The sequence below is a fragment of the Notolepis coatsorum genome (assembly GCF_963971535.1).
Source record: "Notolepis coatsorum genome assembly, chromosome: 4".
Classification (NCBI taxonomy): Eukaryota; Metazoa; Chordata; class Actinopteri; order Aulopiformes; family Paralepididae; genus Notolepis; species Notolepis coatsorum.
Genome location: NC_140168.1, coordinates 181,461,061 through 181,483,279, shown reverse-complemented (window position 1 = coordinate 181,483,279; position 22,219 = coordinate 181,461,061). Strand labels below are relative to the sequence as shown.

At 44.0% G+C, this 22,219-nt stretch overlaps 1 protein-coding gene across 1 annotated transcript in view; it reads right to left on the bottom strand.

The window, feature by feature from the left end:
* Nucleotides 1-2,902: 2,902 nt before the first annotated feature.
* Nucleotides 2,903-22,219, bottom strand: part of lrp10 (low density lipoprotein receptor-related protein 10) — a 37,088-nt gene continuing 17,771 nt past the window's right edge. Inside the window, exons 9-10 of the mRNA XM_084313543.1 lie at nt 7,566-7,695; nt 2,903-4,499 (exon numbers count right to left, since the gene is read on the bottom strand). Of these exons, the coding sequence (XP_084169669.1) occupies nt 3,885-4,499; nt 7,566-7,695 (745 nt within the window). The 3' untranslated portion in view covers nt 2,903-3,884. The remainder of the gene's footprint in view (nt 4,500-7,565; nt 7,696-22,219) is intronic.

The following is a 22,219-nucleotide window of genomic DNA, read 5'->3' as shown; positions in this document are numbered from 1 at the left end:
TAGTTATAGAAATGAAAATGTGTGTGCTCCATTATCTAAAAGGCAAAGGTCATTATGTGCCCAGCTCCACTGGGATTTTGCCCCTGCACCTAGAAAACCGGACGTTACCGGGGGGGTCACAGGAGAGCAGATCTGTATTTACTGTAATATTGATATTGAGAATGAGTTTAATTTTATGTTTTATTGTCCATTATATTATGAGTTGCGTCAAAAGTTATTTGACAGGTGTAAAAACCTTGAGTTAATGTGGTTGAATGATGCAGAAAGACTCAAATGGATTTTTGATCACAGGGTATTTGCACTTGCAGAATATTTAGTGAAAGTTTGGGATAAACGTACGAAAAGAACATATGTGATGTATTTACTTTGGCCTCTGATGGTGTAGCTTACAAACCTTGGGAAGTGAATGTTATATTCAATGATTGTTTTTGGTGTCTTATAAGGGATGGGTCATCGCCGGACATGACAAATTTTATTTCATACACACACACGCACAACAAAGTAACAACCAAGTAAAAGTGCAAATTGTTTAATCTCAGCCACATCTTTACTTATGTACAGTGAATTTGACCCTAATAAAAATCATAAAATCACTTTCTCTCTGAACTCATTGGATTGCAAAAGTTTACAACTTCCAAACTACTCCATATTCATCTTGATACATTCAACAAAAGCAACATAAACATAACAACGCAGGAGAGGAAACGACGAGTAACGTTCTAAAGTAAAAGCGAAACGGTAAAAGATACGATAATACAAATGGCCCACTGCGAGCCGCTCCGTCCGTTGTCCGTTGTGTCCAAGTGAAAGAATGAGTTCGATTCCATTGGGGGGGGGGGGGGGGGGGGTCTTTACTACTAAGCACTCAACACTGCAGCACACAAGTTTCAGCACTGTTTGATGAACATTGTCACTCAGCTGAAAGAGTTGTACCCTTCCTGCTGACTTGTCATACAGAACTTGTAAGTCGCTTTGGATAAAAGCGTTCAGCTAAATGACTAAATGTGAAGATTCAAGTTGAGGTTGATCTGTGACTACGGGGCCCTCTTTTTTGTTGCTCAGGGGGGGCTCACCCCTCACTCTTCTGTGCACAGTTGCACGCGACACGCAAGTCCCACCTCAGGCACCGAGAGAGATCGTCTTGTGACACTTTGTGTTGCTTGTGACACATACATAATATACATTCATACAACACACACACAGCTGTAATCAGGGGTCCCCGAACATTATTGCCAGCTCGCAAAATTAACATGCATTATGATCCGTTGTTGTGTAAATAATAGCCGCGTGCCTCTCTGTGCGGGTGTATCGGTGTGCGGTGCGTGTGAGTGAGTGTGCGCGTGATCGTCGACTTGAGCCGTCGGGCTGGGGGCACTCTTTAAAAAAAAAAGGCACTTATAAATACAGGAAACATGATTTTCATTTTCCAAGAACTGTGTGAAATGACACGAGACAGAGTACTACTAGCAGCGGTCGGTGGAGACGGACCACGCTCACACGCTGCCCACGTAGTACATACGCGTCCGGGAACACGACTAACGCACATGCATTCAAACACATTATGCAGTCATACAAAGACATCCTTTTTCACCATGTTGTCTAAAAACAGTTTGACAGTGGCTTAGTAGGGGGGTGAAGGGAAGATTCTCCTGTGCAAAAGTTTTACCTCCTTCCAACCGAAAACCTAGCCTGTATAAGTGCACACCTAATTCACACCTACTACATGCACACTTTCACGTTCACACACACGCGCATCAACCACACAGTTCCTCCCCCACCCCACACAGACGCTTTCTCAAGGAAGGAGGTCTCGTTAAAAAAAAATTCTTTTTTGAAAAATCAAATCAAAACACTAGATTCCGTCACGAAGCAATTCTGAAGGCACCGCTCCAGCACGACTAGAGGAGGCTCCAGCACGACTAGAGGAGGCTCCAGCACGACTAGAGGAGGCTCCAGCACGACTAGAGGAGGCTCCAGCACGACTAGAGGAGGCTCCAGCACGACTAGAGGCACCACTCCAGACTAGAGACTAGAGCAGCTCCAGCACGACTAGAGACTAGAGCAGCTCCAGCACGACTAGAGACTAGAGCAGCTCCAGCACGACTAGAGACTAGAGCAGGCTCCAGCACAACTAGAGACTAGAGCAGGCTCCAGCACAACTAGAGCAGCTCCAGCACGACTAGAGACTAGAGCAGGCTCCAGCACAACTAGAGACTAGAGCAGGCTCCAGCACAACTAGAGCAGCTCCAGCACAACTAGAGACTAGAGCAGGCTCCAGCACGACTAGAGACTAGAGCAGGCTCCAGCACAACTAGAGCAGCTCCAGCACAACTAGAGCAGCTCCAGCACGACTAGAGGCACCGCTCCAGACTAGAGACTAGAGCAGCTCCAGCACAACTAGAGACTAGAGCAGGCTCCAGCACAACTAGAGCAGCTCCAGCACGACTAGAGACTAGAGCAGGCTCCAGCACGACTAGAGACTAGAGCAGGCTCCAGCACGACTAGAGACTAGAGCAGGCTCCAGCACAACTAGAGCAGCTCCAGCACAACTAGAGCAGCTCCAGCACGACTAGAGGCACCGCTCCAGACTAGAGACTAGAGCAGCTCCAGCACGACTAGAGGCACCGCTCCAGACTAGAGACTAGAGCAGGCTCCAGCACAACTAGAGCAGCTCCAGCACAACTAGAGGCACCGCTCCAGACTAGAGACTAGAGCAGGCTCCAGCACAACTAGAGCAGCTCCAGCACAACTAGAGGCACCGCTCCAGACTAGAGACTAGAGCAGGCTCCAGCACAACTAGAGGCACCGCTCCAGACTAGAGACTAGAGGAGGCTCCAGCACAACTAGAGGCACCGCTCCAGACTAGAGACTAGAGGAGGCTCCAGCACAACTAGAGGCACCGCTCCAGACTAGAGACTAGAGGAGGCTCCAGCACAACTAGAGGCACCGCTCCAGACTAGAGACTAGAGGAGGCTCCAGCACAACTAGAGGCACCGCTCCAGACTAGAGACTAGAGGAGGCTCCAGCACAACTAGAGGAGGCCTTCCCCTGTGTGCTCGAGTTAACAAAATAATAACAATATTAATAATAAAAAGTAAAACAAACTTAAAATAAGAACACGGAAAGACTGGGTTCCCCCAGGCTTGGGCTGGGCCATTGGTGGGCTGGGAAGACAGGGATGCAGGGGTCAATATGAGTTTAGTCTGGGGATACTGGGCGGGTGGAGAGGAGGGTGTACAGGATGCGTGTACCTGTTCCGCAACAGTAAGTGACTTCCGGGGTAGGCCTGATTGGCCCCGACAGGCACGTGACGCGGCAAACTCAGGACGCGCAACGAGGCTGCTGAGAGCTGTCGCGCGGAAATAGGCTGTCTATTGCCATTCTCTAACACAAACTCTAACCTTAACCAGCTCCTTAACAGCGCCTAAACTTAACCGTTCTAACCTTAACCAACTCCGAAACAATGCCTAACCTTAACCTTAACCTTAACCATGCCTAACCTTAACCGGCGAAAGAATACACGTAAAAAAAAAAAATCACGTTTAAAAAAAAAGATTTGATGGGATTCGAACTCACCAACAACGGACCGCAGGATCGCAGGACCGCTGCTCTGCCAGGTGAGCTATAGCGCCGAATGAGAGTCATGGCGTATTTGGACGGTTACGTAATTCCGTAAGCTCTGCCGCTCGGCTCCGCGGAGCGTGCCGCGCGGCAGAGAAAGTTGCGCGTCACGTGCCTGTCGGGGCCAATCAGGCCTACCCCGGAAGTCACTTACTGTTGCGGAACAGTTACACGCGTACAGGATACCGGGCGGGGGGGGTGTCAGGAGGGGGAGGTCCTGAGGCCGGGTGGGTGTGATGTCAGGAGGGGAAGGGGCCCCCGTCTCAGGTGAGCATGGGGACGTCGTCCTCCGAGGCGGTGTCCTCCGACAGGGGGATGAGCAGCACCTCGTCGTCCGAGGAGGAGAAGGACGGGGAGGCGGAGAGGGGCATGGAGTTGGAGGAAGGCGACGCCCGGAAGAGGGAGATACTCAGACCCAGCGTGTGGAAGATGGAGGCCAGCGAGGGGCTGCTGGGGGGCATGACGACGGGGGGCGTCTGGGGGCCGGAGGTGCTTGGGGCGGGGGGAGCGTACGGAGGGGGAGGCGGAGGAGGAAGAGCCGGGGGTGAAAGTGGTAAAAGCACAGACTGCTGCTGCTGGTCCGTCTGAGCCGATAGGCCCAGTTTCTGAGGCACCGGCGGATTGACGGCCTCCACGGCCAATGAGGAGCTTGGAGCAGTCGCTCGAGTGGCCTCCTGGCCAGTGGGGGCGGTGTCCGTCTGCTGGGGGGCGGAGCTCGACGTCTGAGCGGGCCTGGAGGGAGGCCTGGGGATCAAGCCCCACCTCCTCATGCGACGGACGGCCCTGCGGACGAACCGGGGCCTGCGCCTGCGTCGCGGGGAGTTTCCGGTGTCCTGGCGGAGGAGCTGAAGGATGCCTCGCAGAGAAAGAGAGGAGGCCTGAAATGGAGAGAGAGAGAGAGGAGAGCGAGATAGAATAATAATAATAACTTGCATTTATATAGCGCTTTTCTAGACACTCAAAACGCTTTACAATGTACGGTGGAAATTGCCTCCTTCACCACCACTGGTAGCACCCAACCTTGGGCTACGCAGGCTCAATGGCTGCCATACACTGGCACCAGGCACACATCACACTACACAATAGCTGAACGGCTCAGGAGACAGGGATTGATATCAGCCAATTAAGGGGAAGGGATGATTAGGTGGCCTTGATGTCAGAGACCTGATTGGAAATTTGACCAGGAACGTCGGGGGAACCCCCTACTCTTTACGATAGGCGTCCTGGGTTCTTTAACGACAGAATTCAGTCAGGACCTCGGTTTAGCGTCTCATCCGAAGGACGGCACTCGCAGCTGTACGGTGTCCCTATCACCGTAACAGGGGCATTGTTACTGACAAGTCCAGAAGACCGAGTGCCCCCTGCTGGACAACAACACCACTTTCCGACAGCAGCCTTGACCGGGGCTCGAACCGGTGATCTTCCGATCATGAGTCTGGAGCTCTACTCATGTAGAGGATAGAAGAAGAGGAGAGGAAGGGATACACAAATACAGGAAGAGAAAAGGGTTTTGAACAAGGAAACCGCTTGTCCCGACTGAAATTGTATCAGAAATCATTCAAATGGCCGAGCTTAGCGTTCACAAGACACTGATCCAGAGAGCTCAGGAGTGGAAGCTGTAGGTGCCACGGCTAAACCTGGACGCACAAAGCAGGGCTCTGTTTGAGGCAGTTAATCCTCCTGCCCCCCCCCCCCCCCCCCCCCGTACCTCAGCTGTCTACACTGGCCAATAAAGCAGCTTAGTGAGAGGCCTCCATTGTACCACCACAGCAAGTCCTATGGTATCTATCAGAGTACCTAGCTCAGCGTAGTGCCTCTGGCCACAATCGGGCTGCTGAACGGAACCCCCTGAACGTGGGGAGACAACAGCACTGGTGCGGCTGTGGAAATGACTTCAAAATGTGGTTCTATCAGATGTGGAATCTAGAGCACAAGACAAAGCCGAGCAGCGAAATGGTCCTCTTTAACCCTTTCACCACCACTACCAAAGGGTTAACCCTTTCACTGCGACAATACAGAAGGTTAACTCTTTCACCGCCACACTACCAATGGGTTAACCCTTTCACTGCGACAATACAGAAGGCTAACTCTTTCACTGCCACACGACATTGGGTTAACCCTTTCACTACCACACTACAGAAGGTTAACCCTTTTCACTACTACACTACAGAAGGTTAACCCTTTTCACCACCACACTACAGACGGTTAACAGTCTGTAGTGTGGCAGTGAAAGGGTTAACGTTCTGCAGTGTGGTAGTGAAAGGGTTAAAACATACAGCCCTTTTCTTTGAAACCAAAGTATTTTATTACGGACATGCTGATCAGGCCAATATTAGGCCAATAGACCTTCTCTCGGTAGAATTGACCCATCTCAAGCTCTTTTCTTGATCCTCCAATCACACCTGTTGCTTTCGAGAAAAGAGGGCGGAGTTTGAAATAAGTCAATCCCCCTAGTTGCCAGGGGAACAGATTGCGCTCACGTTTTTTTCTTGTCGGCCTGGGATTCCCATTTAGAATGCCGATTTAGAATGCCGATTTAGAATGCCGATTTAGAATGCTGATTTAGAATGCTGATTTAGGCCCCGTTTAGACGAGCGTTTTGTGAACAGAAACCGCAAAAGTCATCTTGCGGTTTCACTTTTAATTTTACGTTTAGACGAGCGTTTTGGGATGGCATTCTGCGTGCAGACGACGCTGTAACGACTCGAGACGACGGAGCCCCACTGTCACACGATTGGCGCATATGTCACATGACGTGCTGTGAAGACCCGCCCTACTCTGCCTCTGATTCGCAGACTGTGGATGGGGAATGTGATTGCACCAAAGCAGAGTCACTCACAGACAGTGGGTCCACTCACGCCGCGGGACAGATTCTTGTGTATTTAACCCTTTCACTGCCACACGACAGCCGGTTGTGTGATAGTAAAGGGTTAACCTTCTGTCGTGTGACTCGTGTGGCAGTGAAAGGGTTAAAAGTACTGCCAATGTAGCCTTCAGGTGATCTCCGTTGATATAAGTCAGACATACTTGCTTTGTTTACATCTCGGCTACTGGCGCATACCTGCTACCTGTGACGTAAGCAGTACGCGCGACCACAGCCGTGACAACCCTTTCGTCATCGTTTTAACAGATTTATACGTTTTGATAGTTTAGACGAGATCGCAAAGCTTTTGCGTTTCTAGGAATTCCACCCTGGAAGGTAGTCTCACTTTTTTGCGGTTTCACCCCGTAAAAACGCCGTTTCCGTATAAACGAAAGGCACATCCGCAAAAATATTTTTGCGGATTCACCTGCTAGCGTTTCCGTCTAAACGGGGCCTTAGTCATCACAGTATTTGGTCTATACTCAAAAACAGAGTATCCGTTATCAAAGAATTTCCCCAACAGTAACATTCCATACCAAGAGGTACGGGTGACATGATTTTACATCTCAATCCTTATGTCCAGTGACGCCTAACTAATGATCCGAGTACATACTGATCAATGCAAGTAATGTATGAGAATTAGTACTCTGTATCGCCCGATACTGTAAGGCTAGGAGGATGCGGTTAAAGAGTTGATACCAGCGGTTAAATGTGGCGTCACTGCATCCCAGATAGACCGCTTGATTCTAGATCTCCAAGAAATATCAATACCCCGTGGCCAACACCGCTTTGTGAAAGGATACGTGTTGGAAGAAAGACAACTGTGTAGTTGTCTTTCTTCCAACATTGATTGCCTGCAATCATTGGTAACCACTTTCAAAAGGAAACGCCTAATTTCTGTGCAGTGGTAGAGCAGGTAAAACACTGGAAAAGCATATTACTGCTGCACTGTGCCTGGTTACTCATTACATTTGTTCTCACATATCGACACACAGCAAACAATGTCTCTTCCAACATGGAGGGTAGAAAATAGGCATTTGCAACATTCTCTGCAAAGCAATTCCATCCGTCCTTCTCTCACCTCATTGGGATTCTCTGTAGGGAAGTCCTCGACCGGGGGGATGATGCCCTGGGCGATCAGCTGACCATAGGAGGGCGGGGCCTGCTGCTGGATTAGCTCCGCCTCCTGGCGACTGATTGGAGCAAACATACTGTGGGAAGACAAGAGAACGTTGATGTTGGATGAGAGAGTTTGTTGCTTCTTTACTGAGATTATATCATATAAAACCCTACGGCATACCTGCAACCATACCCGACTTGGCTGGAGAACTAACGGCTGGAGAACTTGAACTGTTAGGACTGATTGACTCTTAACTACTGAACCCTGCACGGACTCTGGCGAACCTTGCACAAGGATCCAACACTTCACTCATTCATTTATTTGCACCTTATCTTATCTGCATACGCACATTTATATTTATTGATAATGTTTATTTACACCAGGGTAGACTAACACTCAGTATGGAGTATTACAGAGTAGACTTAGGTTAGCTATATATATTTGTAGATGGTGTTGATGGCTGTACATTTCACCTCATGATACGATACTACCGCGATACTTGCGTCACGATACGATAGTATCGTGATACTAAATATATCGCGATACGCAGAGTATTGTGATTTTTTTTTTTTTATCAAATTTAATTTATTACCTTTTTTCAACTGCAAAGTAAAACTTTGTCAACATGTTTTATCTAATAAAATAAAGTTCAGTCTGTTCATCTCACTTCAATAATTTTTATTGCAGAACATGGTATTTTCTCAAGCAGACAGATGTAAACACTGCAGGGAACAAACTTAACTTTTTGACTTACCAGCCACTTGGCTGGTAGATTTTTAAATGTACCAGCCGGGCAGATTTTTTACTAGCCAAAAATTATAAATAGCTTTTTAGTATATCGCCATGTGTTATTATTACATATAATACTCTCATATGCTATAAACAACATAAGGAATATTAGCATAATTTTGAGTGGACTGAAGGAATGAGTCAGTGTTAATAGTTTTAAATGCAAATAACTTATTGAAACATAGAAGTGGGGTCGGGACACACATTTTATTTCTATTTTTTTAACTGTTTTAACCATGTAGTGTAGCACTTTGGGATCCCAGTAAACAAAAAGTGCATTACAAATCCAATCTATTATTATTATTATTATTATTATTATTATTATTATTATTATTATTATTATTATTATTATTATTATGTGTGGCTGCCGCCCTGGCGGACATCTGTGCTCTACTGAGTGCACCTTTTCTAGTCTAGAGAGAGAGTGCTGATTCCCCGTAGCTGAACAGGGTTGCATTTTGTCAACACAAGTTGGAACCCTGGAGGAAGCGAGATAAGGAAACGAATTGCTCCGCTAATCGCTCATGTTGACCCCGCCCCCAAGTCGCTCTCCGCTCGCTCACCGCTCACCTTGAAACGAGCGTTCCCCATGTCACATCGCTCGGCAGATTTTTTTTTTTTTTGGAGCATGGTGTAAATTAGCTCAAACTACAACAGTCTACACCCCCTGGGCCCCTTAACAATTGTTTGTATTGCGCCGCATTGTAATTGTACCCATTGCAATGTTAAATAACGTTGTTTATCCATTCACTAGCTCTATTAAGAGCTCTATATGAAGCCTCTCGATGTCTCCCTTTCATAGAAGAATTTGTGATATCTGTGGTGCTCAAGTGGTATCTTTAATAGGACTCCGTGAGCCTTCAAAGTTGCTAATAACTGTATATAGAAATAATAAGTGGAGCTGGTGAGGTTAAATTTGTTCTGAATTTCATGATAGCTACAGAAACCCTGTTTGTTGAATATATCTCCCAATGTATGTATGCCTTGCTTTTCCCATTTGGGACATCTGATAGGTCGTTGTGCAATAAGGAGTGCATTGTTATTAAATATGGGAGAATGGCTATGCCATTTGTGTTGGTTAGTAAATTTTTTCTGTGTGTCACGCCATATCCTGATCACATGTGTTATAAGAGGGCCAAATTTCAAGTCGCATTGCTTAATTGATAATTTGATGTATACTATATCCTGCAATCTATGTGGTGCCACTATGTTTTCTTCTAATGTTCTCCAGGATACAGATGCTTGAGGATCAAACCAGGTGCCCAGTGGTCTTAAAGAGAACGCTTTAAAATAGTGGTAGAAGTCTGGAAATGCTAAACCTCCGTCGGCTTTGTTTCTCTGTGCAGTGGATCTTTTTATTCATGGAGGTTTGTTATTCCAAATAAATGTATATGCGGTGGTGTAATTTTTTTTTTTTTATTATTTTAAGTGATTAGGCCTACTATTATTAATAATAATAAAAAAAATGACAGTTTTCAACATTAACACTTTCAGTGCCACGGACGGCATAACTCGTTTTATTAGGCCCCCCACTGAGTGCCCACGACTTATTTGTTTATTAGCGATATGATTTAATATTTCATCAACCGAGTCTCCCGTTGGTACAGCAGCTCCTCCAGCAGCTCAGAATGGAAAAAAGCGCCCCCTATCGTCTATCCCTGTGTAACTGCAGGTCAGTCGCTTTTTTTGGCAATCGAAGCTTCGGGGCCGAGCTTCGATTTTAATTCGAAGCTTAGAATTTTTTTTTTTTTTTATATATATATAATAACTTTAATAATAACTTTATTTGTATAGCACTTTTCATACAGAGGTTGCAGTTCAAAGTGCTTCCCAACAGTAAAAATACAGGCATGGGTGAGCATAGCAGGGTATGGTAAATCACAGTGTTTCACATTAGGATCTAGCGGCTCTCTATTCAGTAATACAAATAATAAAGTAGTTTAAAATGATTAAGTTTAAAAATAGTCTAAAAATTATAAAATAGAACAGACATACAACAGTAAAAAATGTAAATAGCAAGGTTACAGTAAAGTGAAAAATTGTTTAAAATGATTCAGTTTAAAAATAGTCATCAGTAAGAAGTAAAAAGTGTGATAACCGACACATGAATTTGATAGGCAGTGTAAAATAAGATAAAATTAGCATAGAAAAGTAGGCAGGGTAAGAATAGTGCAGGTAAGTCATTGAAATGCCTGAGCAAAGAGATAGGTTTTAAGCTGTCTTTTGAAGATGTGTAGCGCAGTGGTTCTCAAACTGTGGTACGCGTACCACTAGTGGTACTTGGTGGTACTGCTGGTGGTACTTGAAAACATTTCAAAAAAAAAAAATAAAAAAAAATGTCAGGCCACTGAACTTAGAAGCAGGCCAGGCCAGTGTTTCTGGTTGCGGCGGCGCGATAGTTAGATAACCTAAGTGGGGAACAACCAGGAGATCACTGTGACAGAGTAATGCAGTCTAAACAGTCATAAATCTCTAATTCAACTTCAGCCCTGATCATAACCATTTATTTTTTTATTTTTTGTAATGTCAGATAAAAAATGAAGTACTCCCACTTTTCTGAAAAGAGTTGGTGTTAAATCTGACATTACAAAAAATCCATCAAAATCTGTGTTGCTGCTAATCATTGACACATGCCTAGCCTGTAATAATCCCCCCCAGAAAAATGTACTTTGCATTTGATATTGAAAATATTTTACTTTTTTGTGTTTTCTTTAACAATAATTTGTGATGCCATCACACAAACTGGCATTTAAAGGGTAAACATTCAAAAATGTATTGAATATGTGTTTTCTTTTCTTTTTTACAATAATTTGTGATGCCCATCACAAACACTGGCATTTAAAGGGTAAAATTTCAAAAATTCCTGCACCAGAATGCAGGAAATTAAGTTTTTGTAACAAAATAATTGTGTGTGTGTGTGTGTGTGTGTGTGTGTGAGAGAGAATGACGGACAATTGCTTGCTGTGTGAGAGAGAGAGAGAGAGAGAGAGAGAGATAGAGAGAGAATTAAGTACATTTGCTGAAATACAGTTGTTCTTAATTTTCTCACTTGCTATGTGAGAATGTTAGTTATTATGTTCTCAATGCCCCTTGCATTGTATGAGTTGTGTGGAAGCGTTTGCTAGTTCTAGTGCTATCCCTTTGTACATTGTGGCTGTGTCTGACAAAAGTTAACAATAAATAATGGTATTAGGAATACATTTGCCTCCTGTGTGAACTGTGCATAGCTGAATAGACTGTATTTTAACGCCGGTCATATGGTGGTACTTGGAGAGCCAGCTACGTTCTCAGGTGGTACTTGGTGTAAAAAGTTTGAGCACCACTGGTCTAGCGAGTTGGCTTCCCTGATGTTTTGGGGTAGTTTGTTCCACAGTTTTGGGGCATAGTTGATAAAGGCTGCATTACCGATCCTCTTTTGACTGTTTCTGGGAGCCTCTAGTAGTCCAGCAGCTGATGATCGCAGTGTTCTTGCTGGCGTGTAATTTATTAGAGTGTTGGTGATGTAGCTAGGTCCCTGTCCATTTAGAGCTTTGTATGTAAGGAGAAGGACCTTAAAGTCAATTCTAAATGTTACAGGAAGCCAGTGTAAAGCAGCTAAGACTGGACTAATGTGCTCTCTCCTTTTGGTTCTAGTTAGCAGTCGGGCTGCAGAGTTTTGGATTAGCTGAAGCCTCTCTGTGGTTTTCTTAGGGAGACCTGTGAAAAGTGCATTACAGTAGTCTAACCGGCTAGATATGAATGCATGAATTAGCTTCTCAGCATCGTTCCGATTAATAAATGGTCGTACTTTTGCTATATTTCTGAGATGGAAGAACGATGTTTTCGTTACTTTGCTAATATGAGAATTGAAGTTCAGTTCTGAATCTATGATAACCCCCGAGACTAGTGACCTCAGATTTGATCCAAGGGGTTAGTCCTCCTAGGTTCTTTATTAACATTTCTTTTTTAGTTTTGGGGCCGATAATTAGAATTTCAGTTTTGTTCTCATTTAGTTTCAGGAAGTTCTTACTCATCCATTTATTTATTGCCAGTAAGCAGTCTGTAATGGAGCTAATCACTGTATCAATTGGTTCAGCAGATATGTACAGTTGTGTATCATCCGCATAGCTATGGAAATCTACATTATGTTCTCGGATGATATCACCCAGCGGTAACATGTAAAGGGAGAAGAGTAAAGGACCTAAGCAACTCCCTTGTGCAACTGCATAGTTGTTGTCGTATATATCAGACATGTGCTCTCCTAGTCTAACATAGAATTTCCTCCCTCTGATGTATGTTTTGAACCAGCTTAGCACATGTTCTGAGAAACCGACAAGGTTTTCAAGACGATCGATTAGAATATCGTGATCGATTGTATCAAATGCTGCACTGAGATCTAGCAGGACAAGGATGGAGATCTTATTCTCGTCAGAGTTTAGCCCGAGGTCACTGATTATTTTGGTGAGGGCAGTTTCAGTGCTATGATATTTTCTGAATCCCGACTGAAATTCTTCTAAGATGTTGTTTTCTTCAAGAAAGGAATTTATTTGAACTGAAACTATCTTTTCAAGTACTTTGCTAATGAATGGTAGGTTGGATATTGGACGATAATTTGCCATTTCATTACTATCCAAGTTAGGTTTTTTTAGTAATGGCTTTACAACTGCTGTTTTAAAGGCATCTGGGAAAATACCAGTTCTAAGGGAAGTGTTTATGATATCTAGTACAGGGCTTGAAACACTATTAAACACCCGTTTGAAGAAAGCTGTAGGTATAGGGTCAATGTCTGAGGTGGAGGAGTTACATTCTGAGACAGTTTTGCAGAGTACATCTAATGTGATGCATGTGAAACTTCTCATGGTTACATTGCACGGTTTGCTGCAATCAGCTTTATTTCCATCATGAGTAATGCTGGCCCTGATCAAGGTTATTTTGTTGTTAAAGAATAGTGCAAGTGATCGAAAGGGGAAATATGATACCTTTTAATGAACTTAAAACACAGTTTGGGCTGAAAGACACAGAATTTTTATCTTATTTACAAATACAATCAGTTATTAAATCATTGTTGTCTAAAGGCATAGCTATAGGAACAAACGGAGTCATGGAAAAGACATTAAGGGGAATTACAGGCAGGAAAGGCATTGTTTCTGCAATGTATAAACTATCATGTTCAACCACCCCTGATACCAATACCCAAACTAAAGTCCAATGGGAGCGAGACATGGGTATATCCATATCTGAAACACAATGGGAAGCAGCACTTAGGAATAGTACAAAAATATCAAAATGTGTTAGATATAAAATTATACAATTAAAGATACTACACAGGGCCTATATAACACCCTGTACATTGAATAAAATGAATCACACCCTACCCAAATTGTGCTGGCATGGGTGTGGAGTAGAGCGTACGCTCATGCACTTGCTGTGGCACTGCCCGCTTGTTAGGAAATTTTGGTTGGACATTGCTGAGGACCTGTCAGTTACTCTCCAAATTGACATTAATCCTTGCCCTATAATGTGTATATTGGGTGTAAAAATGGACACTGCTCAAGCAAAGATTGTAAATAATACTGTAGCACTGGCTTTTCTAGCATGCAAACGGATTATTTTAATGAACTGGAAAGAACGCAAACCGAACTGCTTCAGTATGGAGAACTGGCGCAAGGACTTCATGGACTTGCTATCGATGGAACAGGCTGCTCTGTCTCTTCAAGAGAGTGATAGGCCCGATGGCCTTCAAGGTCCCCTGAACTTTATTAGATCACTATCTGGAATAAGTTTGTCTACTGAACCTTTGTAACGCTCTGCAACCCCCCCCCCCCTTGTTGTTATTGTTATTATTATCATTTCTTGTCTTGTTTTGTCGTGTATGTATTGTCTTATGACAAAGATATTCCATCGACATGAACTCGCCTAGTTCCGTGATTCTAAACAAGAGTTTTGAGGAGAAAATTGCTGCAACTCCGCCACCCCTTCTATTTTTTCTGGGTATTTGATAAAAATTATAGTCTGGGGGAGCTCCAGTAGCTCACCACGTACCGAGAGTGCTATTTCAGCGCCGTGGACAACCGCGCTCGCGCGGATCTGGGGCTGAGCGCGTTCGAATCCCGGACGGCAGCCGTGCCTTTCCCAGAGTGTCTTTCCCCCCATCTGAACCCTTTCAGCCTGCTTCTGTCGGTCGAACTTGACCAAGTATGAATGCGACGAAAAAGCGATAAACGCTAAAAAGAACCAGCTGACTGGTCAAAGTTTAAAAAAAAAAAATTATAGTCTGGTGGAGAAGCCTCAATCATTATTGATGTAGCTGTGTCATTATTTAGCCATGTCTCTACTAGGCAAATGCAATCCAAGTTATTTTCTTTAATCAGATCATTTACTAAAAATGTTTTATTATTCAGTGATCTGACATTTAGGAGGGCTAATTTTATTTGTTAGACTTCTTTAGAGGAGGTCTGCTTTGGCTTGACCTTGATGGCTTTGAGGTTAATAGCAGGTGAACGCATTGATGGTGTATATCTGTTATAGCTTTTACCATGCCATTGGCTGGTTAAGATTACCGGTATGTTTTGAAAGATGGCATGGTGTTTGTACTAGTCATTTAATACCCTTTTTGGTGCTAGCAGACTGTCCAAGCGGGTTGCTGGTGGCCATGATGGCCTTGTCTGGGGACAGGACGCCTTGTGCTCGTGCTTGTATCATGAGTTTGATGCCCTTGGAAGTCACTAAGGCATGACGTAGGTTTGCTGCTAGAAGCCTCGAACCAAGGCGGTTTGGGAAGAATCCATTCCTCTGAAAGCGTTCAGGATTATTCCAGAACACATTAAAATTGTCAATGAAATTCAGTCCGTGTGTAAGACAGGCAGATTCTAACCATGAATTAAAATTTAGGAGTCGACTAAAGGCTTCTTGTCCTCTGCGATAGCATGCAATTGGTCCACTGATGGATACATCCTGATATTTGTCTAGTGTGTTCATTAAACAAGTGAAATCCTCTTTCAATGTCTCTGTGCCCGTTTTCCTTCGCAGGATGTCAAACGATCCAGAGTGAATGACAATTTTTGTTATGTCTGGCCCGATGAGTGTTTGAAGTATTTTGGTCAGCTCCTTCACAGATGTGTTTTCTAGACATCGATTTTCTGTGTTTGCCATTTCCACGTACCTTGTTGTGGAATCTCCAATTAATATGCAGTCTGTTTTCTGTGTGAAGTTAGTATTTTTCTTTCCAACAGTTCTGGGGCTGTTTGTTTTTGGATTAGGCCGAGTCTGCCGGTTCTCACCACAGTCTTGTGGCCTTGGTGAAATAGCCTCGCTAGCTGTACCACTAGCCTTCTCAGTAGCCGTCATGTTAATGTTAGTCTCGTACCTTCGGCGTCGGCTACTGCGACGCTCTCGTGGCTCTGTTTTCCTCGTCGTCTCATCGTTAGCGTGTGCTCCGATGTGCCGGCTGTTAGCTTCGCCAGCATTAGCGTGAGCTCCGGCATGCCAGCTGTTTGCTTCGCTAGTGTTAGCGTGAGCTCCGGTATTCCTGCTATTAGCGTCGTTAGCGTGAGCTCCGTTACGCTCGCTGTTTGCTTCGTTAGCGTCGTTAGCCACGCTTCTAAGTCTCTTTGCTTTGGGTGTTGATATGCGTGTTTCCGAGAGTAGGTTGAAACTATTTCCTGGCGGTACCGGGGGTGAGGTCCTGGTTCGTTTATTTCTCCTTTTATCCTTTGGTTTAGCTCCTTTGTTGTGCCAAGGACCGTCTTTTGGGTGGTTCTGTTCTGTAGCTACTAGCATAGGCCAGGTCCCAATCATGGTATCATTGGCTATATTTGTAGTAGCTTCAAAAATAGAGTCAATGAGTCGCTCATCCTGTTGGATTTGGTGCAGGGTAGAAACCCGAGCCTCCAGCTCTACAATCCTCATACTCATCTTCAAGCAGTTAGTACATTCTGTGGGAGAGCCGAGTCCCGGCATCTTCCCTTATTTCCTGTCTTTTCAGGTTAGGCTAAACTGAAGCTAAGCTAGGTACTTAGCTGGTGGTGGTGGTGATGATGATGGTGGTGATGATGGTGGTGATGGTGGGTCACTTCACAACCGGGGTCTTTATGAAATATCATACAACAGAGCTGTCCGTCGCTCTCTCCTAAACGGGGCAGTTTCCGTCGCCCTGGAGATGTCCGTTTCTCTCCCCTACACGGGGCAGTTCCGTCGCCCTGGAGCTGTGCGTTGCTCTATTCTAAACACGGAGCAGTTCGTTGCTCTATTACTCACACGACCAAACCACTGTCGTCTTCCGTCTCGTTAAAACTCAAAATAACAAGGAAAACCTCTGTATTCCTCGTCTTTCATAAATATCCTCGCCTTCAGTGGCCGACATAGTCCTGTGTGTAGCTGATAAGACGGCTCGCTATTCCTCCCACGGAGAGATCTTGCTACTCGTCCTTTCAACGGAGCACTGTGGCCATAAATCTGAATAGATAAGAAAATTCACAGTTCTGGAGAAGTACCATAGGAACTGGGAGTTAACGTACAGAGTAATTAAAGTTGAAAGGGCTATAATAAATCATTATAGTAGCGATAGGCAGAAAAATACAGAGAGACAGTAAAAAGCAGCTTGCTTTGCAGAAGCAGGAAGTGATATATATATATATTTTTTTTTTATCTTATGTTGTGGGACTTGTACAGCATTTTCGTAAACTTTGTAGTTTTTAAATGTGCTCTATAAATAAAGTGGATTGGATTAATGAATTAAGTAGCCCCTTTCGTGACTGTGACGCAGCCAACAAGGTTTCACTCGGCTGTGTGATTTAATTCAAGGTGGATCGCTGTTGTCGTTTGAACAACTTCAGATTTCATGGGAACTACCAATCCCCCAAATCAAGAATGTTTAAGATGAATTAAGTAAGATTTAGATTATTTGAAATATGGCCTGTGTAGACTAAACTATGCACAGAATTATGTCAGTCTACAAGGTCCGGATTCTACATGGTCCGGCAATGTAGACCTTGTAGACTCCACTACAGACCAATTATCAGTGAATGTTCATGCATTTTTAAGAAGGGCTACTTCCACAAAAAAACAAAGACCTCACCAAAACATCTCAGTAGCACCTTATCTAAATGTTCTATTTCATATATGGAGATTCATATTTATTTATGTATTGCATGCATTTCTACATTTTATTTCCCATTTTGTTTATTCATCCCAGTATCTTTCTTTTTTATGTGTGGAATTCTACAAGGCATGTAGGTGTATGTGTTTGAGGATGATATCCTTCAAACAGGCAATAGTGATGATATAATTTGGGCAGTGCTGAGCTGGGTTACTTTCCTCCAGTGTATTTGTCCCCCGGCCCCACCCAATGGCCCCATGCGCACACACAATTTTTTTTTAACTTCGCTTTTTTTTTAATGTTCGAAGCTTGTGCCATCGAACGACGCTTCGAAGGATTTAAGACAGCCCTAGTGCGCGATCGCTGATGAGGACATAAGAGAATAGATTTTTCAGCTCGATTCTCTAGCGTATACTATCGATAATCTAGCGTTTATTTGAAAACTATTCATAAATAGGCCGAAATATGACAACGTTTTTGTGTATTCTAGAATATTCCAGTAAACGTCTTTTATCATGGAATATTTATATTTTCCTTGAAAACGAGGGCTTTTCAAAATGCTAAAAAACGAAAATGAACAGATAAAAAAACAATCCGCTTCGACAAGGTTGACTGGAAAACGAGTCATTGATAAGAGACGGGCAGATTAGAAACATAGCCATAATTTAAAACATAGATTAGGCGTTTTTTAACGCTAACATTGAAGTGGATGGTGGGCATTCAACCGGTAAATAAAGGTTAAGCAAGGGCTCTGAAAGTGTTAAAGACAGTGGGTGACATTAAAATAGAGAGTTGAAATGACTGATATCTTTAGCTAATATTAGTATATAACCACAACGGTTTCCTACTTTGTATTTATTACACAGCACATGTCACGTTTGGGGTGATTCACCATTGGTTGCCCATATAGCCATATAGGTTTTAATTCCTTAAAATGTTTGGCTTTTGTCCATAAATCATGTGATTTGTCAGCATTCCAATTCTAAAGCCAGCAGCAAGCTCCGAGCCCTGCCTGATGAAAGGATGTCTATGATGCCCTACAAAGGGCAAAAAGCACTCAATTACTGCCGTTAAGCCCATGGTCGACAAATGCAATATTCGCAATCGTCAGGGATTTACAATCGAGCGCCATTATGAATCAGGCAAGCACACAAGGGACCGCTGCTGTCTGATTGACTTCAGATTAATTTGATATACTATGTCAGTCTGTGGCGGTTAATGTTATTAAACGAGGCCACTGGTGGAACATAGTCAACCTCGCAAACCACCCGTTTACGCGGTTGAAACTGACGCACATAGAAACTGAGAAGTTCACACGTCACACTACTAGAAACCCCCTGAGCTTTATCTGTGGGCATCAGCTGCATTCTCACACACTGCACTGTGGTGCGAGACAATGGGGAGCTTGGCCGAGGGGAAGTGAGCAAATAAGGTTCTACGGGAAACTGAAGTGCAGTTCTGTGAAAACCAACACCCGCATTTCTCACACAGCAGGCGTTACACACTAGGCATGGTAAACAGTTATTGAGAGAGAAAAACACTATTTTGTATCTTACTACTAAATGGTAAATGGTGCATTTATATAGCAGCTTTTATCCAAAGCGATTTACAATTTTGTTCCTCACATTCACCTATTCACTCACACACCGACGGCAGGGGCAACCATGCAAGGTGCCAACCTGCTCATCGGGAACAGTTAGGGGTTAAGTGCTTACAGGCTAAAACCTATTTGGTGCGGGTAGAACGCCACAAATGCATTATCTCCTTCCCTGCCTGGCTACCTGAAATAGTCTACCTGCTAACATTAGGTCTGCCCAGTCACTTGCCACTTTTAAATCGCTGCTTAAAACCCATCTATTCAGCCTGGCCTTCTAAATCTGTTGTATAGAGCATCCGCTTAGTTTTAATGTGATTTTAATGTATATATGTTTTAATTGTTTGATATGGTTTGAGTATAGTATCTTGAATTCTGTGTAAATTGTTCAGAACTGCTGTTTAAAATGTGCTATATAAATAAAATTGACTTGACCCCACACCCAAGACTAAGAGTAAAGAAAAAATATGTTTTACACAGCTAATTGATTAATCAAAGCCAATTCATCCTCCTATGAAATACAAGTACAATAGTTTTGAACAGCTAAAGGCCAAATCAGACTTCCATGTAAGATAAGATATTCCTTTATTGATCCCCTTGGGGAAATTCAGGCATCATAGCAGTAAACAAATGTCAATATAATTTACTATCTAACTAACTGAAAATTATTCACAGTATTCACAGTGTCACATAAGGTGCAGTCAGGGCCGTAGCCAGGGTTTAGAAATTAGGGAGGTCCATTTTTTTTTTGGCCCAGACCGGCCCACTATAATCGGTCGGACACCACCCAGCCAGGGTTTAGAAATTAGGGAGGTCCATTTCTGGCTTGACTAGACATTAAGGAGAGAGAGATGATTACAATGAACTGGTACATTCAGGTCCAGAATTGTTGGAATTCCCTGACAAATATGTGCAAAAAGCTGTACAATTTAAACAATGCCATACTGGTAATGAGCAAATAGTTGTTTATTCAATTAATGCATGGAGCTGTTCCATTTTATACTAACTTCATTCATTCATTAATTTGGTACTAACTACTCAGTTCATACAGATTTCAAGTATCCAAATATCAATGATGAATATTGCATAAGGTTTACACAGTTATCACCCGTTTGTTTTATATTCATGCTCAGAGAGGAGTAAGTTAGATCTTTGTATGCGAGTTATATGGCAATTAAATCAATGGTGTGCTTGTTTGTTACAGCCGGCCACTAGGGGGCAGCGGCTCATTAGAAGTGCTGATCAGCTTAGATGTGACGGTCACTGTGCGGCTGCACTAGTATTATTGTGGATGACGACGTTGAAGCAGCAAACATGTCTGTTATTTTATTATATTTGTCTGCATCCACGACCACCTCTAGTTTTCAGATTTTTTCCGCCGGCAATTTCTCCATGTTCTGTTTCTCCATTTTTCCTGTTTCCGCATCTGTTCTTCTAACACGAGAAACAGGTGAGAGAGGGGGGGGGGGGGGGGGGGCTTATTAAGAGATGTGATTGGGCCGCAGCACGCATAATGGACCGCTGTTCCCAGCCTATTGGGGGGGGGGGCTTATTAAGAGATGTGATTGGGCCGCAGCACGCATAATGGGCCGCTGTTCCCAGCCTAGTGGGGGAGGGGCTTAGTAAGAGATGTGATTATTGGGCCGGCCCCGGTCGTTGACCAAACGGCCCACTCGCAAATAGTTACCGAGGTCCGGACCTCGGTGACCTCATAGCTGGCTACGGCCATGGGTGCAGTATGCATAAGGTAGTGTTATAATTTACTATCTACTGAAATATACATTGTTCACAGTATCACAGTATCCACTGAAATATACATTATTCACAGTATCACAGTATCCACATAAGGTGCAGTATGCCTAAGGTAGCGTTATTGTCCTCCTTGGGTTCCTATTAGTCCTAGGTCAATGTCTGGCAGCAGTCGCTGCCCCCTGTTGTGGAGCCTGGAGGCCGCTAGTCGCTGCCCACTGTTGTGGAGCCTGATGGCCGCTGGTATGAAGGACTGTCCGAGGCGGTTAGTTGAGTGTCGGGGGGGTATGAGTCTGTGGCTGAACGTGCTTCTCATCTTGACTAGCTCGTCGTAGAGGGGGTGGTAGGGGTTCTCCATGATGGCAGCCAGCTTCCTTCTCATCCCCCTCTCTGCCATCACCTCTAGTCTAGGTAGCTCGACTCCCACCACGGAGCTAGCCTTCCTCACCAGCTTGTTGAGCTTGTTGGTGTCCCTTGAGTTGATGTAGCCTCCCCAGCATGCCACAGCATAGAAGAGGACGCTGGCCACTACAGACTGGTAAAATGACTGCAGCAGTCTATTGCACACGTTGAAGGACCTGAGTCTCCTCAGGAAGAACAGCCTGCTCTGTCCCTTCCTGTAGAGGGCCTCTGTGTTATCTGACCAGTCCAGTTGTAGGTTCTTTATCTGCAGAGGTTGTGGGGGTTTGAGCGTTTATAGTTCCACGCAACCTTTTGCTAATCCCTCCACACGAGCGAGGTAAATGGAGAAAGGCACGGCTCAAGGCAAGCGTGCCGATCACATAAACTGTGGCATTACATTTTGGGGTGAGGTGCATGCAGGTTCCTTGGCCTATGCCGGGACCGGCGATACCTCAGACGGCATTTTCACATTCGAGTATAAATGAAACGTAAAAGGCCCCATGAAATCAAAATAGATGTGTATGTTCTTTTATTTTTATTTATTTATATGTGTCTTGCACTGATTGTCACCTATACACCAGTATCTGTCTCAACAACAATGACAAACACGTTGTTTTGTAGGTATTTTGTAGGTGTTTTGTGGTATTTTCGAGTTTGTTATTTCCTGGAAAATGATAACAAAATGCTGATGAGTCATCTTGCACATGGGGGGGGCGTATACTAATTTAGCATCCAATGAAATGCTTTCTAGAATGACATTTTCAGCACATTCTAACTAAGCTAGCACAAAAATAAAAAATAAATTCAATGTTGGCTTGCTATCTACATTGCTAACATTAGCTTGCTAGCTAATGGCTCGACGGCAATGCACATTCAGCATTCAGCTATTGGCTACTGTAAACGCCAATCAATATCCATGACAAGAGTCCCTCCGTAGCTTTTTACAGGAAACGCATAGATATGTGGAATCAAATAGCATCCTGCTAGCCGTTTCCTGGTGGCTTT